Source organism: Natrix helvetica (genome assembly GCF_964273705.1).
Source record: "Natrix helvetica genome assembly, chromosome: 1".
NCBI lineage: Eukaryota > Metazoa > Chordata > Lepidosauria > Squamata > Natricidae > Natrix > Natrix helvetica.
In genome coordinates this window covers 103,038,403-103,063,323 of record NC_138548.1, presented here as the reverse complement: position 1 = coordinate 103,063,323, position 24,921 = coordinate 103,038,403, and the positions used below count along the sequence as shown (strand labels likewise).

The 24,921-nt window shown below is 40.5% G+C and overlaps 1 protein-coding gene across 7 annotated transcripts in view; it reads left to right on the top strand.

Moving 5' to 3' along the window:
- AMPD3 (adenosine monophosphate deaminase 3) overlaps positions 1-21,639 on the top strand; it is a 54,622-nt gene extending 32,983 nt beyond the window's left edge. For all 7 annotated transcript variants that reach the window (XM_081942488.1, XM_081942491.1, XM_081942489.1 and 4 more), the window contains 7 exons: positions 4,762-4,925; positions 7,740-7,866; positions 11,797-11,960; positions 13,435-13,555; positions 14,870-15,043; positions 19,251-19,361; positions 20,258-21,639. In XM_081942488.1, coding sequence (XP_081798614.1) covers positions 4,762-4,925; positions 7,740-7,866; positions 11,797-11,960; positions 13,435-13,555; positions 14,870-15,043; positions 19,251-19,361; positions 20,258-20,434 — 1,038 coding nt within the window. In that variant the 3' untranslated portion in view covers positions 20,435-21,639. The remainder of the gene's footprint in view (positions 1-4,761; positions 4,926-7,739; positions 7,867-11,796; positions 11,961-13,434; positions 13,556-14,869; positions 15,044-19,250; positions 19,362-20,257) is intronic.
- The last annotated feature ends 3,282 nt before the right edge of the window (positions 21,640-24,921 follow it).

Sequence of the window (24,921 nt, the reverse complement as noted above, 5' to 3'; positions counted from 1 at the left end):
GCCTTATCTTATTCTTCCATTAGCGTTTTTTTAAAGTCCTGAAATTTTCTGTTCCAAAAGCTAAATCCTGTAACTATGCCATGGGCTGATGTCTTGCATAGACCATTTACCTACATTTCTTAATGTGAACTATTCTGACTGTTGAATTTCTCATCAGTTTTTTCCCCATTGTTGTAGATAATAATGAATTGTTTTAATCATGAAAATAGGCTTTCTAATCCAATGTATCAATCTCTAGATACTACTGAGGATTTATTAATCTTAAATGTTTTTATTTGAAAGAGAAATATAATTTAGCATTAATATAAATCATTTTTTGTGTTATAAATCTACAAATACTTTTTGTGTGCATAAATTAGGGTTAATATGCATGGGATTGGAATCAAAGGACATATTTGACCTACTGTAAATATTTGAATAAAGAGAAATGATGTACATTTATGTGCAATATATATGAATCATACATAAAATGTTTATAAAGCTTACATTGTACATCATTTTACATTATTCTGGTATAAAAGAGTTACCCAAAGCACAAGAAATGATTGGAAATATCTGATTAATCTGTTCAGTTCTTCAAAATTATTTTGATATTAGTCTTTAAAGGTTAATCCCATTAAAATCTCATTTTCAACAGTGAAAATGTGTGTGCTTTTTTCTGTGAATTATGGATTGCTGAAATGTTTCATTTCATAAATTTGTGGACATTTGTGAATGCAATTAGAAGACAAAATTTGACATCCTGCCGCCATTAGGAAAACCAGATTGAATGCAACAGTAATTCCATGAATGCTATTTCATTCATATATTAGCAGCATATCTGTTCAATATTAATTAACAAATATGCTGTTAATTATGAGGATGACATTTATGAAATAATGGAAGAGTATGTAGAGTAAAGCAAAGACGGGATGACTTCAATTTCATATTTTTTATTACCCTTAATTAGAATACATATAGTTCATAGCTAATGTCTTGGATTTTATAGCTCATTGTTGGTACGCACTGCTGAGGGAGGGGTCTTCCTACAGTGCCTATTTGTTCAGGTCACGGAGGAACCACATCAACAGTGCCTGAAGAATTGGAGTATCATGTCCAAATTGATGTAGGAAAAAAAATTAGATCTAATCAGTTACCCAAAGAGGTAGGGATTCCCCTTCACTGGATACTGCTTCTACAGTCAAGTGGGGAGCACCACAGTTCTTCAGGATTGAAAGGATTGAACAGTGACATCACCGTTGCCCAGGGAATGCCAAATTTGGGGCTCCTTTATCCCCATTAAATTGCCCTGAAGGGCACTGAAGTGGTACCCACTTATTTATTCACAGCTACTTGATTTTGAACTGCTGGGTTGGCAGGAGCTACAGCATGTGATGGGAGCTCACCCAGTCTCACACAGCAGCAACCGGGTCTCGAACATGAGCCTGCTGATCATCAACCCAGTGTCTAACCTAATGAGCCACTGCACTCTTCACTGGATGCATTGGATAGCCATTACGTTGGGACAGATGCATCCGCAAGGACAGTCAAAGAGGGGCAAGTAGTGCCACACTCCACGACACAATTCTTCCCTTTTTGTACACATATCATGTTATTGAATACACCTGTGAAAGGAATGGAATTGTGTTGCAATGGTGCAAGATTGCTTTGGTCATTTTGATGAAAGCACTGGGTTTTTTGGATGCCTCTGATACAAAATGCTTTAAGAAGAATTAGGGGTGACATGATAGCAGTATTCCAGTATTTGAGGGGCTGCCACAAAGAAGGGGTCAAATTATTCTCCAAAGCACGGGGGGTGGGGGTAGGACAAGAAACAATGACTGGAAACTAATCAAAGAGAGAAGCAACCTGGAAACCTCCTAACAGCGTGGACAATTAACCAGTGGAAGAGCTTGCCTTCAGAAGTTGTAGGTGCTTAATCACTAAAGGTTTTTAAGAGACTGGATAGTCACTTGTCTGAAATGGTATAGGTTCTCCTGCTTGAACTGGGGTGGGGTGGGGTGGGGGCTGGACTAGAAGCCCTTCCAGCTCATTCTATTCTATTCGAATTCTAAATGGGATTTCTACACTGAAATGGACTTGATGGCATTTTCCTAAAGTGCTTTTATTGATAAAGGAGTGTTTTTATTGATAAACAGATCCTGGAGGATACAATGGAAACTACTCAGTATAGTTTCCGTGTACTGGTGCTTAATTTTATTGTTAACATGATCACTGAATTTGCAAGTCTCAAACAGTTCAGTTTGTGGTTTCACAATTACAGATGCAATCAATTATTAACTTTGTTATGTAGAGTATATACATCACCGTTTCTGGATCTCCTTATCACCATCTAGTGGTCATCTATTTTTAATTTAATTTAATTTAATTAGCACTTCTAGACCGCCCCCTCTCCCAAAAGGGACTCGGGGCGGTGTACAGTCCATATCAAAAACATCATACATAGTAACAATTAAAAATTATTAAATGGATAAATACATAAATAAGAGGAGGATAAAATAGACAGAACTGTAATTGCTAAATAAATAATTTAAAATATACAAAATTTAAAACCCCAGTGTCCTATAAAATTAAGTCCCCTAAAAAACCAGTAGGAAATATATATGCCAGGAGGTAGACATTAAGAATTATGCCAGACCAGCCAGTCGGAACAGGTGTGTCTTCAGTTTCTGCCGGAAGGAGCGGAAGTCAGTGGTGGTTCTAATGTCGGGGGGGAGGTCATTCCAGAGGGTTGGGCCCATCACAGAGAAGGCCCTACTCCTTGGTGTCACCCGTTGGCATTGCCTAGTGGACGGCACCAGGAGAAGCCCCTCCCTGTGAGAGCGAATTGGCCGCAGGGATGTATGTGGGAGGATGCGATCCCGCAGGTAACTAGGCCCTATGCCATGGAGCACTTTAAAGATGGTGGTCAAAACCTTGAAACGCACCCGAAAGACCACAGGTAGCCAGTGCAGCTCGCGCAGGAGCGGTGTTATGTGGGAGTACCTAGTACTCCCCATGACTGCCCGCGCGGCTGCGTTCTGGACTAGCTGCAGTCTTCGTGCGCGTCCCAAGGGAAGCCCCATGTAGAGAGCATTACAGTAGTCCAGGCGAGACGTCACCAGTGCATGAGTGACCGTGCGTAGGGCATCCCGGTCCAGAAGGGGGCGCAATTGGCGCACCAGGCGGACCTGGTGGAACGCCCCCCTAGCCACGGCTGCCACATGGTCGTCCATTGACAGCCGGGCATCTAGGAGGACGCCCAAATTGCGCGCCCGTTCCACAGGGGGCAGTTGTTCACCCCCTATGGCCAGCGTTGGAGTCAGCTGACTGAACCGAGGTGCCGGTAGCCACAGCCACTCAGTCTTGGAGGGGTTGAGTTTGAGTCTGTTGTCCCCCATCCAGACCCCGACGGCTTCCAAACACCGGGACATCACTTCGACAGCCTCGCTGGGGTGATTTGGGGTTGAAACGTACAGCTGAGTATCATCAGCGTACAGATGGTATTCAACCCCAAAACCACGGATGATCTCTCCCAGCGGCTTCACATATGTGTTGAACAGGAGGGGCGAGAGGACCGACCCCTGTGGCACCCCACAAGTGAGTGACCTCAGGGTCGACCTCTGCCCCCCTGTCAACACACATTGCGACCGGTCGGAGAGGTAGGAGCCGAACCACCGTAAAACGGTGCCTCCGACTCCCATCCCCTCCAGCCGGCGCAATAGGATACCATGGTCGATGGTATCAAAAACCGCTGAGAGGTCTAATAGGACCAGGATAGAGGAACAACCTCTATCTCTGGCCCTCCAGAGATCATCAACCAGCGCGACCAAGGCTGTCTCTGTGCTGTGCCCGGGTCGGAAGCCGGACTGGCGTGGGTCTAGATATTCGGATTCGTCAAGGTGTCGTGGAAATTGCTGTGCCACCACATTCTCAACAACCTTCGCTAAAAAGGGAAGGTTGGAGACTGGACGATAATTAGCCAGCTCCATTGGGTCCAGTGAAGGCCTCTTGAGCAAGGGCCTCACCACCGCCTCTTTCAAGGCAGTTGGTAGGAAGCCCTCACCCAATGAGGCGTTCACCAGGCCCAGAAGCCAGCCTCGTGTCACCTCCCAGGATGCCAGTACCAGCCAGGAGGGACACGGGTCCATTGAACATGTGGTGGGTCGCAGCCGTCCACGCAACCTGTCCAAATCCTCGGGGGCAACAGAGTCAAACTCCTCCCAGAATGGTCTCTATCAGTACAGGTGGAGTAATTATTCATTCAGACATTCATGATTGGGGTGAATGTTAAGCAGGATGCAACATCTATAGCTAATAATATGATCTATGCTCCTCCCCATCAGATTTCAGCAAAACCCTGATATCCATGTCTAAGAGAGATGAGTTCCTCACCTCTTCCAATTAAGTTTCTATGGTGGAGGGAATATTTCTGTCTTAACAAAGTTTAGAAATACGTATATGAAGAGAGGAACAAATTTAAAGGCCTTTTCCCATATTGCTCACATTTCATTGTACTGCATCAGAAGAGTGCTGAAGTATATAAACTTTCTAACCCTGTGGCAAATATTATGTGGCAGGAAGTTCTATAATTTGCAAAATTAAAAACAATCCTAAATGGCATCATTATAAACACTTGGGGAATTTGAGATGTGGAATACAAAATCCATTGTGATTAATGGTCAGTAGGTGTATTTCTAAGTTAGGCTCTGCATGCAAGTCCCTTTTTGATGAAATGTGTTTGCTCTAAACAGAAAAGTAATAACGGCTTATTTTGAATAGGAAGTTGCCCGTGAACTAGAAGAAAGTAAATACCAGTACACAGAACCACGGCTGTCTATTTATGGGCGTTCTCCAGATGAGTGGCAGAATTTGGCTAAATGGTTCATAAGGCACAAAGTTTATTCGCCTCACATGCGCTGGATGATTCAGGTCCCAAGAATCTAGTAAGTAAAAGAATCAATAATTAATTGCACTAGTGGAAATGGTTTCATTTTTCTTTTTTCCAGTTCTTTAAAAGAGAGTGAGGTTTAAAATATGCTTAAGTATACGAAGTAAGAACTTCCCTTACAGCAATGAGGAAATTTGACTTTTTTTCCCTCCCACAATTGTGGTTAAGTAAGTAAACTTGCACCATGACTGTTACCACACTCTATTAAGTGAGGCCATCTGGAGAGTTCAACAGCTTCAATTAATTTGCCTGTAAGAATCAAGCATGTTGTTTTAAATGCTGCCGAGGACAATATTTCAGAAACCACTGATTTGGGAGATAAAAGGACTAAAGAAAGCTAGGCAGTGACATGGCATTCCTAAAGTGGGTGGTACCAGGAAGTTTCTATTTTAGAAGAGTTGGTATGGGTTACTTCCTCCTTCCCTTCCTTTCTGGTATGTTAAACCTGGGAGATTAGCACAAAACTAGCAGCATTTTAGCAGGTTGCTTCCATAGTTTGATGAGCTGATTTCCAATGAACATAAAAGAGAGACTTGAGAGCCATCTGCAGCTCCATCCTTCCATTTTCCAATAAAAATTGGCTTATTGTTCAATGTTATGATAAATGTGTAAGTGCAGTCCATGTAAACTGCAGTGCAATTTTAATTTTAATTTATAATTGTTCGAGTTTATACATGGGAAGCAAAGATGCATCTCTCAAATCTCTTCCTATATTTAAATTGCCCTTGTTATTCAGTTGCTTCCACAAATATTGCAAAAATGACTCATGTGGGAGATTTGAAGAACAAGCAGGTTGATACAATTTGGGGTTGCCAATGTGGTCTTTGCACAAATCTACCTTGTGCAGCCCTACTGCCGTGCTCATAGTCATTCAAGCCTTGATGACCTATTGTTTGAATGACTGCAATGCACTCCCTAAGGGCCTGTCCTTAAAGGCCATTCAGAAGCTTTATCTGGTCCAGAATGCAGTACTGTAATATGAATAATTATAGGAGTATTTGGGTTCTCCTATGCAATATCATTGTTTCACGAATTGCTCTGGCCACCAGTAAGCTTTAGGGTGCAATCCAAGGTATTAGTTATTACATACAAAGCCTTTGTTGCACAAGAATTGGTTATATATGAGGCTCCCTATCTGTGATTACTTCTATGTATCTGATACATTTGCCAGGTTGGACATGCTCCAGTCCTATTACTTAAGCAGTGTCATCTTGAGAAACCCAAGAAATGTGCTTTCTCTGTTGCCACATTTCCCTTATGAAAAGCTTTTCCCCTGAAATTTGGATGGCCACACCCTGCCTACTGTTCAGAAGACTCTGAAGAGTGGCTTTTCCCCCAGGTACAGAGATTGGAGGGCCTATCTTGATTGTGTTTCTTGTTTTTGGTTGTTTTGAAATTGTCTCTGGCACACAGGGGTGGGTTCCTGCCAGTTCTAACCTCTTCTATAGAAGAGGTTCCACAAATCTACAGTGCTGTTTAGAACCGGTTCCAGCTCCCTCCCGCCGCCCATCCGCACATCATCACGATGAAGAGCAAGAGGAAGAATTCCGGGAGTTGAAGTCCATAAGTCTTAAAGTGGTCAAGTTTGAACACCCCTGGGTTTTTTTCTAAAGGGTTATGGGTGCAAGGGTCTTGTAACATGACAGCTTTAAGACTTGTGTGCTTCAATGCCAGAATTCCTGACTGGAGGAGATATTCTGGGAGTTGAAGTCCACAAGTTTTAAAGCTGTCAAGTGTGAACACCCCTGGGGTTTTTTTCTAAAGGGTTAGGAGTACAAGGGTCTTGTAACTTGACAGCTTTAAGACTTCCACACTTCAGTGCCAGAGTTCTGAGCCAACATGACTGGAAGAAGAATTCTGGGAGTTGAAGTCCACAAAGCTGTCAGGTTTGAACACCCATGGGGGTTTTTTTTCTAAAGGGTTAGGGGTGCAAGGGTCTTGCAACTTGACAGCTTTAAGACTTGCGTGCTTCAAACGCCAGAGTTTCTGAGCCAACATTTTGGTTGCTAAGCAAGAGTGTTGTTAAGTGAGTTTCACCAAATTTTACAAGTTGGCCACGCTCACCCAGTCACATGACTGCCAAGCCACTCCCACTCAGTCACATGGCTGGCAAGCCACTCCCACAAAGCAGGCCACACCTACAGAAGAGGTTCTAAACATTTTTGAAACCCACCACTGCTGGCACAGTATTTAATGTTTTTATTACTATTTGATGTTCTTAATTTGTATGATGCTCTGAGCTGTACTTTGATTGGACAGCTATATAAATTGATCTAATAAATATGGTATATAACCATATGCAATGCCTTAGGGTTTTGTTGAACGACTCTGTTTGCGTAGGAATGGGATTGTATGATAACTTTTATCAATTTTTCCCATTATTTTAGATTAAAGATTACAGATGGGTAACAGTAACATAATAATATGTATAATAATAATAATAATAATAATAATAATAATAATAATAATAATAATAATAATAATAATAATAATAATAATAATAATAATAATAATAATAATAATAATAATAATAATAATAGCAGCAGCAGCAGCAGCATTTGGAAGGTAAAGCTGGAATATTCAGAGAATTTTCATGTTACATAATTCAAGTATTGTTTGGTTTTTTGTTATGTACTTTAAAGTGATTGAACTAAAGTTGCTTAAGGGTCTTTTTTTGCAGCCAAAATTCAACTGAGATCTTGGGTTGGGAGGGGGGGAGTTGGATAAGAATACCTATTGCTAAAGTGGACCATATCCCAAGTAAGCACAATAAAAATGTTCAAATATTTGTGTCTCCCCTCCCCCCCAGTGATATATTTAGGACAAAAAACATACTGCCTAACTTTGGGAAAATGCTGGAAAACATATTCTTACCTCTTTTTGAAGCAACCATCAACCCCTTGGATCATAAAGAATTACATCTTTTTCTTAAATTTGTAAGTATTTGACTGTCCTAGACTGCATATCTAGTGGTTGTATCATTCTGCATTCTTCTTTTATGTGTTTTTAGAAGCAAGTTCAAACTACAGAAATAGGCTTTAAATGTTTGGGCAATAACTAGTGACATGAAATCTTAAAAGCCAGATTGAGGAAAGCGGATTAAGATTTTTAGTGAAAATGCACCAGTCCCTTGAAATATATTATTAAAGTATAATTGTCTCATTCTAATTTACTGAGTTATATTGTGGGACTGTGCAGTTAATTTAATTATTTCCATATATTTCAGTTTGGCTGTTTTATATAAACTGGCTCTCCTTTTGATGTAAAAGAGAATTTGGTTGAACAGGAATTAATTCCAAAACAATTTCAAAATCTGATATAAAAGAAGACATTTTCTAAACGCAAACTAAATCAGCTAGCAACTTACTAGCATGTTAATAATATATAAGCAATTTAGTATCAACTAATGCAAAAGTGCTTTTCTAAACAGAAATAAAAATATGAATCTACAGTATGGTATGATATTAAATGAATCATTACTGACTAGAGTTAAAATTGGTGTCTAGACAGGTGAAATAAACTCTTGTCTGGTTTCAGTATTTACAACTAACAAACTCACTGAATGATAAATTGGAATTCTCATATTAATTGAGAAAATTAACTACTTAGCATCAAACAGAATGGGAAATCTAAAAGTGGTGATGAGAAATAATTATAATCTTTTAAGAATTTTTTTATGATAAAAGAAAATTGCAAGGTATTGGAGAAATATTTAGACAGAGTAAAATCTGAACAAATTTGTTCTATAAATATCTATTAATCCTACAAAATACAATATGAATTGCTTTTTAATCAGGGCATTTATTCTGGATACAGGATTTAAATTTGGAAATGTAGAGCTAAAGGCTCCAAATATTTCATTCTGCATATGGTGGGGTTATAATAATTTTTTATGCCTCATTTTATATATATCTTACACCCACACACTCTTTAATATTCTTTGTAATGTAAGTAGTTTAATTGTTAGCAGGAAGCTTTGGCAGAAAATTCCCCATCTTCTTACTCCCAATTCTAAAGGAGGAAAGCTGAAGCAGCAGTTGTCTGGTAACCTCAATGACCCTGAAACAAGTTGCTCAGTGTCTTGCTGAGATATCATAGCAAGTTGGACCTGTTAGCCCAGATAGATGGGAGAATATTTGCCACAAGCAGTGCTCCACTGTCCCTTCCAGCTTAAAGTCCCTACGGGTGTTGCTAATGAGCAGAAGTACTAGGATGCCAAACACCCGCTTTTTATTTGACAAGCATGCTCATTGCTCAGACTCCTGGCAGATTTAGTACCATCTTCTCTCAGTAGTGAATTCTACATCTTTCTAAGACCTGGGGGGGCTGGGGGATTACCACTGACTGATCCCATTCAGGATTTATAATTAACCTTTTCCTGCTGGATCTGTAAAATAGGCAACACCCCATTCTGTTATAGAATTTCCTGGACTTGGAGAATTATAATAACCTCCTGCGATGTGAACAAGTGATAAACTATCAAATCCATCACCTACAATGGAATATGTGCTCTCTAACCACATATATTTGATTTTCAGTTGTGGACTGAAATGAAGAGGCCAATAAAAGGGACTATCAGGTGAAATATCACACACACATATTTTGCAGGCAACCTGGAGACTTTCAGTGTATTAATCTAATCCATCTTGAGTATCAGTCAAGTGTCTGAAAAAGTGTGAGAGGGTAAGGGTAGGAAACCTAGATGCCACTCTTCTTTCTTATTCTTGCCTCTGTACAAATATTTGTATATAGACTGTGCAAATTGAATCTGTGCAGCTGGGAACCAGCAGAGCTCCATTAAATATTGCCAGGACAAGGAAGGTCTGGATTTATATATGGTGGTTGTAGTTAATTTGAATATAACTGTCCCCCTTTGAAGCAACAATTAAATGTATTTGAAAAGGGGGATACTTTATACGGAAATCTAATCTTTTGGAAAACAAATATGTTACAGTCTCAGAGAGATTGGGATATCCAGGAATGAAGTATTGCCCAGACATGTGACAAGATTCCCCATAATAATTTCCTGAGAAAGGCAATAGTTAGCTCTAGTAAACTTGGGTACATCAGCAACATAGCAACACACGTATGTTTTTCTCACCTAACTATTGATTCCCTGCTTCAATTGAAAGGATTAATGCCCATATCTTAGGACTCATATCTGTGCATACTGCATTAGATAATTTTTGAGAAAGAAAATCAGACAACTTACAGAGACTCCAGCTTAACATACTCACTAAGAAGTGAAGGCTGGAGTGCGTTAAATCTGATTCACACAAGATTCTATGTGAAGTTTGATTTTTGATATTGCATTACTGTTAGGATTTTGACAATAATTTTATCTATTTTCTCTGTACATTTTTCAATAGTCTTGGAAATTGACTGCCTTTAGACTCAGATATGTACATTCATTGGGACCATGATAACATAATTTTAATTGTCCCAGCATGCAAGTCTCATAGTCCCTCCATTAGAATCCCACAGCAGGAGTTGTGAGATCTTGTTGTTAGAGCTCAGATTCCCAGAAAATACCTTTACTAGATTATCTGCCTGTTATTCTTCACCACAAATGCTCCTATTTTGTTTCTTAATTTAGAAGAATGGATCATTGTAGTTCATGATTGCTGGTTCTGAATTTTATAATATTTTAAGGATAGCTACCGTCTTCTATCTTTCCTGAGTTTTTAAAATATTTGCAGAAACCTTACAATTTTTACCACATTAGATCTCATGAGAACTTCAGATTTAATTTACATAAAAGAAGAGAACAAATTTCCTGATTGCTTATTTGTACCCTATGACTATCATTAAGTGTTGTACCTTATGATTCTTGATGAATGTGTCTTTTTATGTACATGGAGAGCATATGTACCAAAGACAAATTCCTTGTGTGTCCAATCACACTTGGCCAATAAAGAATTCTATTCCATTCTATATTTAACTGCTTTGATTCTTGTTAAGGAAACTTTGAACACACAATAATGTCTTTTGGCCTCTAGATGGAGCCAACAGTTCTAGTTTGCGTTCTAAAATATGGTTATCCAGTGCACTCTTTCTTTTTGCTTATGGTGTTCTTATTCATTTGGCTATATGTGTAAACATTCACTTAATTTTCAAGAGATAACCAATAAAAAGTTATTTTGTGTAATAGTTTTAAGGCAGCATTAGGTTTTGTAGTACCAAAAACATGCTAAAGGACAATATAATAAAATTAGTATGCATGTTACTGTGAAAGTCCGAAATCTGGTGAATGTCGACATTCACCGGTGAATGAAAGTCCGAAATCTGGTGAATGTCGACATTCACCGGTGAATGTCGACATTCACATAGTCGCTTGGTGTATGTCCTTATCCTCTCGACACCCTTACCCTAATACCCTTAACCTAATACCTTGGCTCCTCGCTTCCTTTTAAGCATCTTCTGTTCGTGGAGTTTTTTAAAAAAAAAACCTGCGATCCTGCGCGGTTAGAACGCCGCGGTTAGAACGCCGTGAATTGAAAAGCAAAAGTAAAGCGTTGCGCTGACTCATTATATATGTCACAGTGAAAGACCGAAATTGGTATGTGTCGACATTCACCAACATTTACCGGTGAATGTCGACATTCACCAATTTCGGTCTTTCACGGTGACATGCATACACAATTATGTAGATGTAAATTAATCACCTTGTGATGGTTACCCTATAATGGCTTGCATTATTATCACCATCATTTATATGCCATTTAACTCCCAGAAACATTTCAAAAAGCGGTTGGGACCTTATGATCATAGCAGTTTAAATTTTAATTGGTAACAATTAAGTTAGATAATTCAGAAAATCATACACACATTATTCATACAAAAATATGTTTTTATTGAATTCTTAGGTGACAGGGTTTGATAGTGTGGATGATGAATCAAAACATAGTGATCACATGTTCTCTGAAAGGAGCCCCCATCCTGATTTTTGGATTAATGAAAAAAATCCTCCATATAGCTATTATTTGTATTATATGTATGCAAACATCATGGTTCTCAACAACCTTAGAAAGTAAGTAGTAACATTTCTATTTTCATGTTTCTATAAGTTTGGTAGAAAGGTATGACAAGGAATTTACATCATGGTTTCGTAAGATAAACAAAAATGCATATAATTTATCTCCCTTTTAAAATTTATTTTGCCTCCTTTCTAATTATACAATGAAGACATGCTGGAGTTCTACACATTAGGCATACATTGTCCTAATAATAAATTCCATTACAGATGCTATCATCTTTTGGAGGTAGGCAAATAAACAAAAAGTTAGCTATCTTATAATTCTAAACAAGTCTTAACCTTAACCTTGGGTTATGATTTGTGTCATCTGTGAGTTTGATGGGACAGCTGAGGTTAGGTGGAAATTGAGAGATTTTGATTACAGTCTGAGAAGCATCAATGCAGAACCTTTTTTTTTTGCACAAAGTTCCTTTTGCTAGGTAAGGAGGGGATAACTTTCCAGATTGAAGATCATCAGTACTTGAAGTATGCATTCTAATTTTCATTTTAACCTCTTTTGTGATCTCTACATGAAATCACATTTATCAGCTTTAGCAATGAAGCGGTAGCAGAAGCTCAAATTTCGGCATTACTTGGGACAGCGTAGAGTCACTTTCAGTATTATTTTTGCAGCAGAAATGCTTAAAATTGTAATTACTAATCTGTAGAATCATGTCCGTGTCTTCACAAGTGACATTCCTCTGCCTTGCCTGGAGCCCTTTGTAGTTAAATTATCATAGTGAACCTGTAATCTGCACAAATAGTTCAGATTATCCATTCTCTCACAGACGTTTGTTTGTTTACAAATCTGTTCACATACTAATCTTCATATTAAGCACAAAATCGGATTGCAAACACAGTGCAGCCTGCTGGTTTAGACTGATTTCAGCTGGAGAGAAAGGGTGAAATTAAGAAATTTAAAATGAGAAAACAAAGTAGTCAAGACTTTCAAAGTGTGTTACGGGTAGCATATTTAAAGAGTAGCATTTAAGCCTTGGTAAAATATAATATAAAATAAAACCAAGTTTCAAGAATTGAGACAGAGCTGTGGTCACAATATAATATTTGAAGTAATTTAATCTCAGCTGGTGGCACGAAAGTTAGCCCACTGGCAGAATTATCCTGCAATGAGTCACTTGAGCTGCAGTCACAAATACCTAGCTAATAAAATGGAGCACTTACCTTTGAACGATTGGATAAGGTCAGCCTAAACCATTTTTAATCTGAAGCCCAGCAATCACTGAGCCCCTTCCTACCCCCTTAGTTAAAATGAGTGTGTGTGAGTATCTGTAAGTCAGGCTAGGTTAGGGGCTGTCCCTGATAGAGGAGAACTTACCTCAGAATAATTTAATATACATATTGTGGTCCATTGTCACAGATGTATATTTTTTGCACTTCCAACAGCTGTTGTGAGATGTATCATTAGTATTGGACTTGGGGTTTCAGAATGGCCAGGTATGACGCTAATTATATTTTAAATTGTTTCTAGGGAGAGAGGCATGAGCACCTTCTTGTTTCGACCTCATTGTGGAGAAGCTGGATCAATAACTCACCTGGTGTCCTCCTTTTTAACTGCAGACAATATTTCCCATGGATTGCTCCTGAAGAAGGTATAGTAATTGTTCTATTGCAGCCTCCACCAATCTGTTGCCCTCCTGATAAATGAATTCTGCTATCCTAGAATTGTCTAGGACTTCTGAAACTGAACTCATACCTTTGGGAGTCGTCAGAACACTGAAAAACCCTTAATAGAGTTTAATTTATGGTACTGTAGGCTAGGTATATAGGGTTATATACCTACCCTTATACAGGTAGTCCTCTGCTTATGAACATAGTTGGAACCAGAACTTCCATTCCTAAATGATGCAGTCATTAAGTGAGTCACACCCAGTTAAGCAAATAATGTGGTACTTGAGTGAATCATACAGTCTTTAAGCGAATCTCACTTCCCTGATTGATTTTTCTGGTCTGAAGCCCCCCCTGGGAAGGTTGCAAATGGCAATCACTTAATTTCACTCACTACAACTGTTATAAATACATGCTAATTGCCAAGCTCTCAAATTCTGGTCACTTGCCTTTGGGAATATTACAATGATTGTAAATGCGAGGACCAGTTAGAAACCACTTTCTTCATTGTGTTCATATTTCAAAGGATTGTTAAATGAATGGCTGCAACTTGAGGACTATCTATTTACATCATGGGAGTATATGGGATCTATAGATCCCCATCTTCAAGTTTGTTATAAACCAAGAAAGATGTTTATTATCTGTACAAATGGGAAGCTTAAAGGACATACTTACTTTTTTGTGGTTGAAATCAAGGGGGTTTATAAAAAGCTTACTTTCAGTTGGATTTGCGTTTGTCTTTGTAAAGCAATTCTCCACTGGGTGGCAGATTTCAATATAATTCTGACAGAAGCTGTTCTAATTGAGAAATATTCTATTTTATTGGATAGCAAACATGAGCTTCTTTAAGGACTTTTTCCAGACAGTTGTATTTCAAATAATAAACACATAACTGCAACAGTGTTCTGGTTTCTCACTGATACATAGATTGAACAGGAAGATCAAAAGCTGGCTTTGGAAGAGGTAGCTTGTACTAAAGGCACAACTAAATCATCACAGACAGAAAATAACCTTTTATTTCCCACTTCAGCTAATACAATAACATGTGTTTTAACATCTCAAATCTCTGTTTAATTTTTTCATCATAAAAATACATTTTAAAAAACAATCAAAATACATCAATGCAATGCAAAATAAGGGTGTATAGTTACGTATATATATAACAACTTAACTTGTGTAATGCCAGAGGGCCAGGATCAAGTTGTAAAAATGGTTTTCCCTTTCCTCTGGCTGAATATTTCCTTTCCTGTTATCTCTTGTGTAAATGAATAATGATTTTGGATGTTGTTTTTGTACAGAGTCCAGTCCTCCAGTATCTTTATTATCTTGCACAAATCCCCATTGCCATGTCTCCTCTTAGCAACAACAGCTTATTCCTGGAGTATTCAAAAAACCCACTGCGAGAATTCTTGCACAAGGGACTGCGCGTTTCTCTGTCCACAGATGACCCCTTGCAATTCCACTATACCAAGGTAATCTGCATGAAAGCAGTTTAAGTTTTATTTCCATCTGAAATGTCAGTTGAACCGCATGTCTCGAAGATGGCGTGGGAGGAGTCAAAACTGGGTATTAACATTTGCCTGGAGACTGAGGTAGAATTTGAGGCCACTCCCTCTGCTCCACCTCCTGACTCTCCAGATTAACCGATGGTCCAGTTGAAGTAGAACTTGGGAAGGAAGTGGACAGGAAAACACCCAACTCCTTCCGGGTCCCTGACTGACCAGTAACTAACCAACTCAGGCCCCCCATGCGCCGGGATGCACCTAATGGGCGGGATGTGACTCCTCCCACGCCATCTTCGAGTCATGCAGTTCAGGTAAGACCAACTGACAGCCTCCAAAGTGGGCGTGGAGGAGTCACAACTGGGACATACCAAAGCTAGATGTCCAGGGGAGGGAATCATTGGGGCTGATTCCCTCCGAGTGACCAGCACACTTTGAAGAACCGTCCTGCCAAAGGATGCCTCTGCGGAGGTGTAAGCATCCAGCTGGTAGTGTCTGATGAAGGGCTAGGACCAGGCGGCCGCTCTACAGATATCCTCGATGGGTGCCTGGGTGGCCCAGGCCATGGAGGTGTCCGCGCTCCTAGTGGAGTGAGCAGTGATGCCCTCAGGCACCAGGAGCCCATGCACCTCGTAGGCCTTGGAGATGGCTAGCCTAATCCATCTGCTGATGGTGCCCGGACATACCCTCAGCCCTCAGGTTGATGGCTGAAAAGAGACGAAAAGCACCTCCGACTGCCTGAGGGAGGCCGTGTGTTTGAGATAAATAAAGGGACGCTTGCCGGACTGTTGGAATCTGTATCTGTCCCTGGAGAATTGCCTATCACCCTGTCTATCTGGGAGCAGAGTACCTCAGCTGCTGGAAGTCCTGCTCAGGGGTTTGATAGGACTGGGATGAGGCACCAGACGGTGGTTTGAATGCTTGGACGTGGAAGGGAAGACCTTGCATTTGTTTCTGTCCTCAATGAGGATAGAGTCCAGGGAGGGGCCAAACAACTTGTCTCCCCTGTATTCCGCCCCTGCCAAATGCCATTTCACCCGGGACTCGGCCTGCCAATTGCGTAGCCACAGCAGGCATCTAGAGGCCACCGAAGAGGACAGCAGTCAGGACAAATACTTAACCGCATCCAGCATGGTGTCCACCGAAAACTGGGTGGCTGCCATCAACTTCGTAATGTCCTGTAGCAGACGCATGTCCGATGCTGGCGTCCTGTCCCGGAGTTGTTCCAGCCATAACAGGGTAGACCTGTTGAAGAAGGATGCTACAGCTGCCATCTTGATCGCCCATGTCATGGCCTGGAAGGTCTTGCACAGGACGAGTTCCGCCCTATTTTCCTCCGCCTTCAGACAGTTGGAAATGTTTCCCATTACCACTGCAAAGGAAGAGGCCAGGCCAGCCACTAGAGCATCCATGGAAGGAACCTGTAGGGCTTGGGCGAAGGAAGCATTAAGATTGTAAAATCTGCAATCATTGCTCCCCGGAGTGGGGAAAGTACCTGGTTTAGCCCACTGAGACTTAAGCACCTCCAGGAAGAGGTCTGGGGTAGGAATCTCCTCCTTCTCAACCTGAGGCCTGTGGAAAGGCCCCTTCTTGCCCCCCCACCACTGTTGTTAGGAGTAGCAGCCTGGTTAGGATCTGGTGTGCTGTCCAGATCTGCCGTGGCTTTGGCCTTGCGCAGCAAGGAGCTGAATAGGGGGGGGGAGTCCCATTATAGTAGCCTCATCTTCAGAGAAGCCAATGTCCTTCTGCTCCTCCTCTTCCAAGCCAGACCCTCCACTGGCCGTGGAGGGGGAGGCCGATCTGTGCTCTCTGGAAACCATGGCACCGGGTTGGTCTGGATGACCTCGTGGGGCACCATGAGAAGACTTTTGTCTAGACTCCTGAAATTGGTGTTGCATGCCGGTGGCAATACCCTGGGCAATGGCTCAGGCAGTAACATCCTGAAAACTCTCAGGAAGCTCTGGAAAGGCAGGGATGAGGCTGGGAGGCTCCAAGCCAGTCCCTGAGGCTGCAGATTGAAGTGCTAGATGTTGTCTGGAGGAGCTGCCAGGCCTGTAGCCAAAAGGATCCCCCCAGGCCCCTGCAGAATGATCAGGCAATAGGGAGGGATAAGGGGCTAGCCCCCTTCTAGGACTATGGGGGAAGCCTGGGGAACCAGGAGAGGCCTCAGCCATGGAAAAGATCCTGCGAGGGGAGCATAACCTAGGAGGAGAAGGGCTGCTGCTATTCCTGCTCTGTCTGCCAGCAGCCCTATTGGTGCGAGCCTCCCTGCTGGGGATTTTCCTTGCAGATTTTGAGGTGCTCTTCTTAGAGGTGGACCTCCCCCTGGTTACTGGGTTAAACCCCTGGGAAGTCCCCTCGCCCAGATCGGAATAGCCTGGTGCTCTAGGGACCGCCGCTCCCCCGCTCCTCGTGGCGTCTGCCACCGCTTTCCTACTCACGGTTCATTGCCTCACACCTTCTCTCTTGATTCCCACTGGCCTGAGGGCTGCTGCGTGGATTGGGCTTCCTTTGGTTCCACGCGCTCCACAGCCAAGCCACCAAGCTGTGGCACGAAAAACCAGGCCACTGCCAAACAGCTGGGGCCCTCCCCGGATCTCAGGCGAAGTACCAGCCCAAGGGTGCCCTCCTAGGCAATGGCAGTGGTCTGGAGTGCCTGCAGCCTCTGAAACCAGAACACCGATTCTTGCTCTCCTCCACATGCGCCTCTCAACAATGGCTGCCGTCCAAGATGGCGACCGCCGATCACGCAGTCTGATCATCTTCAAGTCTGGTCCCGCGATCTCCGCTGAAACGGAAAGCGCTGGGCAGCGCCCAGCAGCATGCGGCCTGGAGCCCCCCCCTGCCGACCAGCGGCTCGGGAGCTCCCACTAACGCAGCAAGCACAGCCTGTGACAATGTGGCAATACAAGAGGCCCAGGAGAGAGGGGTGAGAGGAAAGGGCTTAAGGAAATCAAGGTAGCTTAAAGGAATTGTGTGGTACCAAATGGAGAGCCAATGGAAAGAACTCCTTCTGGGCCGAAGACTGAGGTTAATCTGGAGAGTCAGAGGGTGAAGCAGAAGGAATGGCCTCGAATTCTACCTCAGTCTCCGGGCAAATACCCAGTTGTGACTCCTCCCACGCCCATTTCAGAGATCCATATTAATTTAAATGTTTTCTTATTAACTTCAGCAGCAGCTGTCCAATCTTACATTTATTTATTTGAAAACAATAGTTTTCAGTTATCATTTCACTTCATTTAGGACAGCATAGAATTTTATTCATAATTTAACCATTTAGTGTGTTTGAATCCTGGAACACTTGTAAGGCTCACAATGCTTTTGTTTCTCAAGTTATTCTTCCTTATCCCATTTGCTGTGTTCTGAACCATGGAGTACGGACTCCTCTCCTAAGTCCTTTCTTTCATGTCATTTCACCATTAAAAACTAGAATGTCTGAGTCTTTCTACTCTCAACAGTTTTCTTTGCCATTTGTTTTCCGCTTCTCTGAAATGTTCCAAGGTTGATCCGGCATGTCATTAGCATCAGTCCTGCAGCTGGACTATGGAGGGCACATGTGAGCGTGTGGTCTGGTTTGGGTATAACCAATCCATGAAAAAATCTAAGAAAGAAAATGATCAATTTTCAAAAAGCACAGCGCTTGCAGAAATAAATTTCACTGTGTAGTGGCTGGAGTTTCCACCACTCTCAACAGGCTACTCAACTCTTAAACTATAAAAGTTAGATCTTGCCAACTATGATGAGAGACATCTGCTGATAAAAGGGTGAGAAGATGAAATTTCTCCAAATTTTCTCTGAACACTTAGTCCTGCTTCCACTATTCTGGTGCAGTCACCAGTTCCCTAGAGCACGAGTGTCAAACACGTCTTGTCACATTACCGTCATGTGATGTATCACGACGTTTTCCCCTTCACGGAACTGGGATGGGCATGGCCTGCGCGTGACACATCTGGCCCCATGGGCCGTCAGTTTGACACCCCTGCCCTAGAGAAAGTGTTCAGGGAACATAGAATACAACAAGGGAAGAAGAAAATTAATGAAGAAAGTAGAAGAGCTCTGCAAAATTAGTTTCCTTTTACTAGAAATGGTCCCTTTGATTTCAAGCTATTGTTGGTGCAAAATAAATAAATAAATGTATTTGGTAGCAAATCATATATTTTTGTATGTATAATTGAAGGAAGCACTGATGGAGGAATATGCCATAGCAGCCCAAGTATGGAAACTGAGTACTTGTGACCTATGTGAAATTGCAAGAAACAGTGTACTACAAAGTGGCTTGTCACACAAGGTAAATTTACTTGTTTTCTGTAAGCACCAGAAATTTGAAGACGTAGGGGACAAACTCGATGGTGCATTTAATAATTTTATTTTTATTTATAATTTTATTTATACATTTTAGCTAATGACATTTTTCTGTAATGGTGTTTTTCCTCAAAGGACAAATAACCAGGCTGTATGGTTTTGATGAATATGTAGGATAGAAGTGATTACAGTAAATTCTGATCCCTTGAGCTTTGTTTACAGCATTGATTCACTTTTGCTGCTGTATGAAACAGAAAAGTTGACATGAATTTACAGATGGGGCATTGCGGGAGGGGAGGAAGTCAAAAAGTCCCCTAGTCATGATTGCCATCTAGACTTTTTTCACACTTCCTGTAGATGCCGTTGTTTACACATAGGCTTAACTTGTCCTTGATTTATATCAGACTTGTCCAATTTACTGCATTTCAGATCTGTTAGCCCACTCAGAATTCCCATCTGGCTTCATCAAAGGCTATCTGGAAATTTTGGGAGTTTTGGTCCAATATATTTGAAGGCATAGTTTGGGGAAGGTAGAGTTACTGATCTCTAGTTAATTATTTATAGTGTATTGTTGCAGAATAAAATCATGCCTGTTAGAAGCCGCTACATGAAGTTGCAAGCCATCTTTGTATGTTAATCAATTTGGTAGCAGTTAGAGATTATGTGGTCATAGACATTCTCTCTCTCTCTCTCTCTCAATAATCCACACCCTTCTTTTCAAAAATGCCATTTTGTAGAGATCATCTTCCACATCCTTCAGTTCAGTAAGCATAGATTGAGGACACCTTTTAAAATTGTTCAAGCTGCTGGATTTCACTTGCCTTTAAAAAAAATAATCAAAGCAACTTTTCAAATAGTATCTTCTTTTCTCTGTTTCTCTAGGAAAAACAGAAATGCATAGGTCTCAATTACTGTGCTGAAGGGCCAGAAGGAAATGACATTAGAAAGACAAATGTTGCACAAATTCGAATGGCTTACAGATATGAGACTTTGTGCAATGAACTGAGTTTTCTGTCTGATGCGATGAAGACAGAAGAGATTACAGCACTGTCAAAATAGCCACAACCAACAAGTCTGAAGAAAAGAGAGAATGTGAGCTTTTGCAGGACAGAAAGTCATCTGATCATCTGAATTCTTAGGTGACACCAGAATTGCTGCAAAGCCATTTTCTGCAAGTGCTTACCTTAAATAGGACTGCTGTAGATGTAAGATGCAGGCTTCTAGCTATGTTGTTTATGCATTTAAAAGTACATTCTAACTCTAGTCATTATAGGTTTGCGTCTCAAGATCCATAACATTCTGCTTTGAAAAAAGGGGCAGCGGACAGCAGCTTTTAGTAGCATACACGGACCAGTTTTCTCACAATTTTTCTCATATTGGATTGATGGCACTTTAAACATTTACTTCTGTTTAGATTTCAGGTGTCTGATCGTACACAGTACTGTAGTGTCCGTTAGTTAACAAAGACTATCCTGGATTTAGAAACTAAAATCTAATATAACCAAAGATCAGCACATCACTCATAGATGTTTAGTGGACATACAAATACTTGGCTTTTCCAGATGGGCCCTTTAATTGAAGTGTAATTCGATATGGTAACTTCCTGAGGCATCCAGGTATAAGCCAGATACCTGACAAATGCAAATCAGATGTTGATATATCCACCAGGATTTGCTATATGATAACAGTGGAGCTTTTTCAACAGATTCATATCCACTTTATTCACCATTGAGACTTGTTCCACACCTTGGTTTTTTCGATATAGAAGATTAATAACTTTCTTATCTATGTATTAGGAAGCATATTTACTTGCTAATATGTATTCATGCACATTGGATTATCAAGATTGGCTAAATTTACTTTAAAAAAAAATTAAACTGATGTTTGTTCTAAAAATTGTTTGTTGAATAAGCCAGTGACTTTGACATACAGCACTAAGTTTTAAAGCATGGTTTATACCAGCGATGGCGAACCTTTTTTGGCTCGTGTGCCATAAGTGGGGGGAGCGCAGGGGGGTCGTGTGCAGGCGTGCCGCACCCATAATGCAATGCGCGACCCCCCAGTGTGCATGCGCGCACTACAGGTGCGACCCCCCCATTTTTGCATGCTTTCTTCGCCTTCCCCAGGCTCTAGAGGCTTTGTAGGAGCATGGGAAGGGCGAAAACAGCCTCCCCCGCCCCCCGGAAAGCCCTCCGGAGGCTTCAGGGACCTTCAGGAAGCTTCCCTGAAGCCTCCAAAGCAGTCACAACGACCCTGCGAGCAAACCGGAAGTCATTTTCTGTTTGCTTGGAGGGTCGTTTTAAGCGCTCCGAAGGCTTCAGGGAAGCCCCTTGACAGTCCAGTCCCTGAAGCCTTCGGAGCGCTCAAAATGACCCTCCGAGCAAACCGGAAGTCACTTCCAGTTTGCTTGGAGGGTCGTTTTAAGCTCTTCGAAGGCTTCAGGGACCTTCAAGAGGCTTCCCTGAAGCCTTCGGAGTGCTCAAAACGACCCTCCGAGCAAACCAGAAGTGCATTCCCAAACTTCTGGTTTGCCTGTAGAGCCGGTTTTTTGCGCTCGAGGCTTCGGGGAAGCTCATGAAGCCTCCGGGGGGCACGGGGGGCTCTTTTCACCCTCCCCAGGCTCCTATAAAGCCCCTGGAGCCTGGGGAGGGCGAAAAATAGCTTTAAAAAAGAGTGAACTCAGCTGGCCAGCGCCTCGTGTACTATGGCACACCTGTGGCACGTGTGCCATAGGTTCGCCATCACTGGTTTATACTTACATCAGCAAGATTAATTAATCTTGTTAACCAAAACCAAAACCAAACCAATCATAATTTGGTATAATGTGAGGTGTAAATGAAGCTGATAGAACAGAAAGCTGACATATGTATAGATTTAACTTGCATTTTGTAGTTTGCATTAAATGCACTAAAAATGAGATGTTTGATAGCTTAATATGCCATGTAATGTAAGGAGTAGATTTCATTGCTACTTCATTACTATGATGTAAAAGTGGAATTTAATGATTTATCAACTGCTGTAGGTAGTGTTAAAATTTTTATATGGAGTTTATTTTGAATATTCAGACTTGAAAATGAACTATTACGAGGCAGATTCTGAGTTATGGAAAGCAGTTATATTTAATTACTGTTATTGGTGGTAGTTACCTGTTAGCCTTTTGAAATACAGTAAATTAATAATTCTAAAAAGGGAAGATAGAAAGTAAAATTTGTCACAAATTCTGAACTTCTTAGGCAAAAAGGGAGGAGTAACAAATTTATCTCCCTGCACTTACCCTTTTTCTAATTTAAGTATTACTGTACTGTGAAAAAAGTTGTACATGTTTTAATGCAAATTGGTTGGGAAGATATTTCAATTTCATAAGTGCAAAGTTATTTTCATTTTTTTCTATCCAGAAGAATGACTATCCTATCCAGGTTTACTTCACATCTGTCCAAATTTAGCTCTCCCAATCCAATAAATGCAATTTGTTCACAGAAGCAGGGGCACAGGAATCGTTTCACAAAATAATTATAAAGGCAGCTCCTGTATTTGGAACTTAGCATTCCATTCTGGGATACTGTAGCAGATGAATAGATACTTTCAGCTTTGACCAAAGATGACCATGACAAATTACATCTTTATCTTTGTTGGCTAATAACAATTCAGGTTCAGAACTTGACCTTATAGCCTTGTTTATCAATGCTTGACAGAAAATCTAAATTTCATTTCACTTGGAAAGTGATCTATTTTGGTACTAGAAAATCTCCATTATATAATTAAAGAAAGAACACATCTGAAAGTTTTAATTTTCTTCAGTACTTCTGAGTTTTCCTTTTATACCATTATTCACATAAAATTGAAAATCGTTTATAAATGTATTAATTGCAATGGCTGGTTACTTTTTTTCCTTCTCACAAATTAGCTGGAGTTGGTGGAGCAAAGACAGCAGGCTTTTCAAAAAAGGAAACCTTGGATTCCATATTGTTTTTGTTTTAAAACTTTACAAAATTAAAAAAAAAACACTGCTCTAATAAAAAGCAGTTTAAAGCACACTCACTATTTACAAGTATTATGCAATTGTAATGCTTGTAAAACAGGAATGGCTAGTCCTAACTATACAGAAATCCTGTGTTTTCAGTATGTCCAGCTCTGGGCATAGACAGTTACTTTGGAAGCTGTTCAAGAGGTCTTCATTTGTTTATCTGCACAGCTGATTCAAATAAAACAGTTCTGTGTATGCATATTTATGTAGAGAGCTAAGAGCAATCATGAATAACACAAGTGGAAAAGACATAACTGCTTTAATAAGTTGAGATGTTATGCTTAGTAGGAACTCCTACATATTTGGAAATAGCTTATTTGCAAATTCTAGTGAGCACCAAATGATTTTAACAACATCAAAACAAGATATGGTTTCTACCATTCTTATTGAGATGTATGAGATTAATGAGCCTTAAAGTAAATTCTACTGAATTTACAAGGGTTTAAAATTGCACTATTATTGCAAGTTCTTGAAATATTTTGGTAAGCTTTATTCCTTAATTATGGTACCACCTTCCTTGAATTGTCACTGAAGGCCAGATATTTTCTTGAAGGGAATTACCTATTACACTTTTTTGATGGCTTAGACTTTCTGGGTGAAAGTTTAGCTGTCAATTTTGTTTACTTGCACTAATTATTTTATATAATTAAAATAATTGTATTGTTTCTACATGGAACTTTTGGATGCTAGAATGCTAACATGACCTGATTGGCATTCAAAGAAATTCTTGCTAGTTTAAGAGGGATTATGGGAATTAAGTCCATCTTAAACAAGATAAATGGTTTGAGTTACACATGTACAGTATGTATTTTGTTGTCTAAAATATTCAGAGATATGTATAGCATGAAGAAGCTTAATAAATGGAAATGTTAAACATTTATAAATATATTCATTGATGTTTGTCCTTTTCTATAACCCTAAATGAAGTCAATTTTGGCTGATTATTACTGTCATACATATTACTGTGTTAGTATAGAAAAACAAATATATAGTGTTGTAAGGGACCTTGGAGATCTTCTAGTCCAACTCCCTGCTTAGGCTGGAAACCCTACACCACTTCAGACAAATGGTTATCCAACATCTTCTTAAAAACTTCCAGAGTATAAAGCTCACTAACTCACAAATTCTATGTAGGACAAAGATAAAAAAAAAAACAATGCAATGCAATGCAACACAATATAATACAATACAAGAAACACAGTGTGAGTAGCATTTTTCTGGTAAGCCATGTAGTTAGCTGTTGCTTTCCTCTCAATTTTCCATTTCCAATCACCCAGTAACCAATAGCAAGAGGAAAACCAGTCCCTGCTGCTAGAAAAGCTAGGTGGTAAAATGTTGTGGGAGGAAGGAAATTTTGTCATAAGCCCAAAAAACAGGCCCAACAGAACCCCAGAACAGCACTCAATATAGAAACTAGTCTCTCAAAGCACATTTTGTTTCACAAGCGCAAAACAAACTGAATACAAGGTCAAAATGATTTGCACATCTCTGGCTAGGAATATATATAATCATAAATACTTTC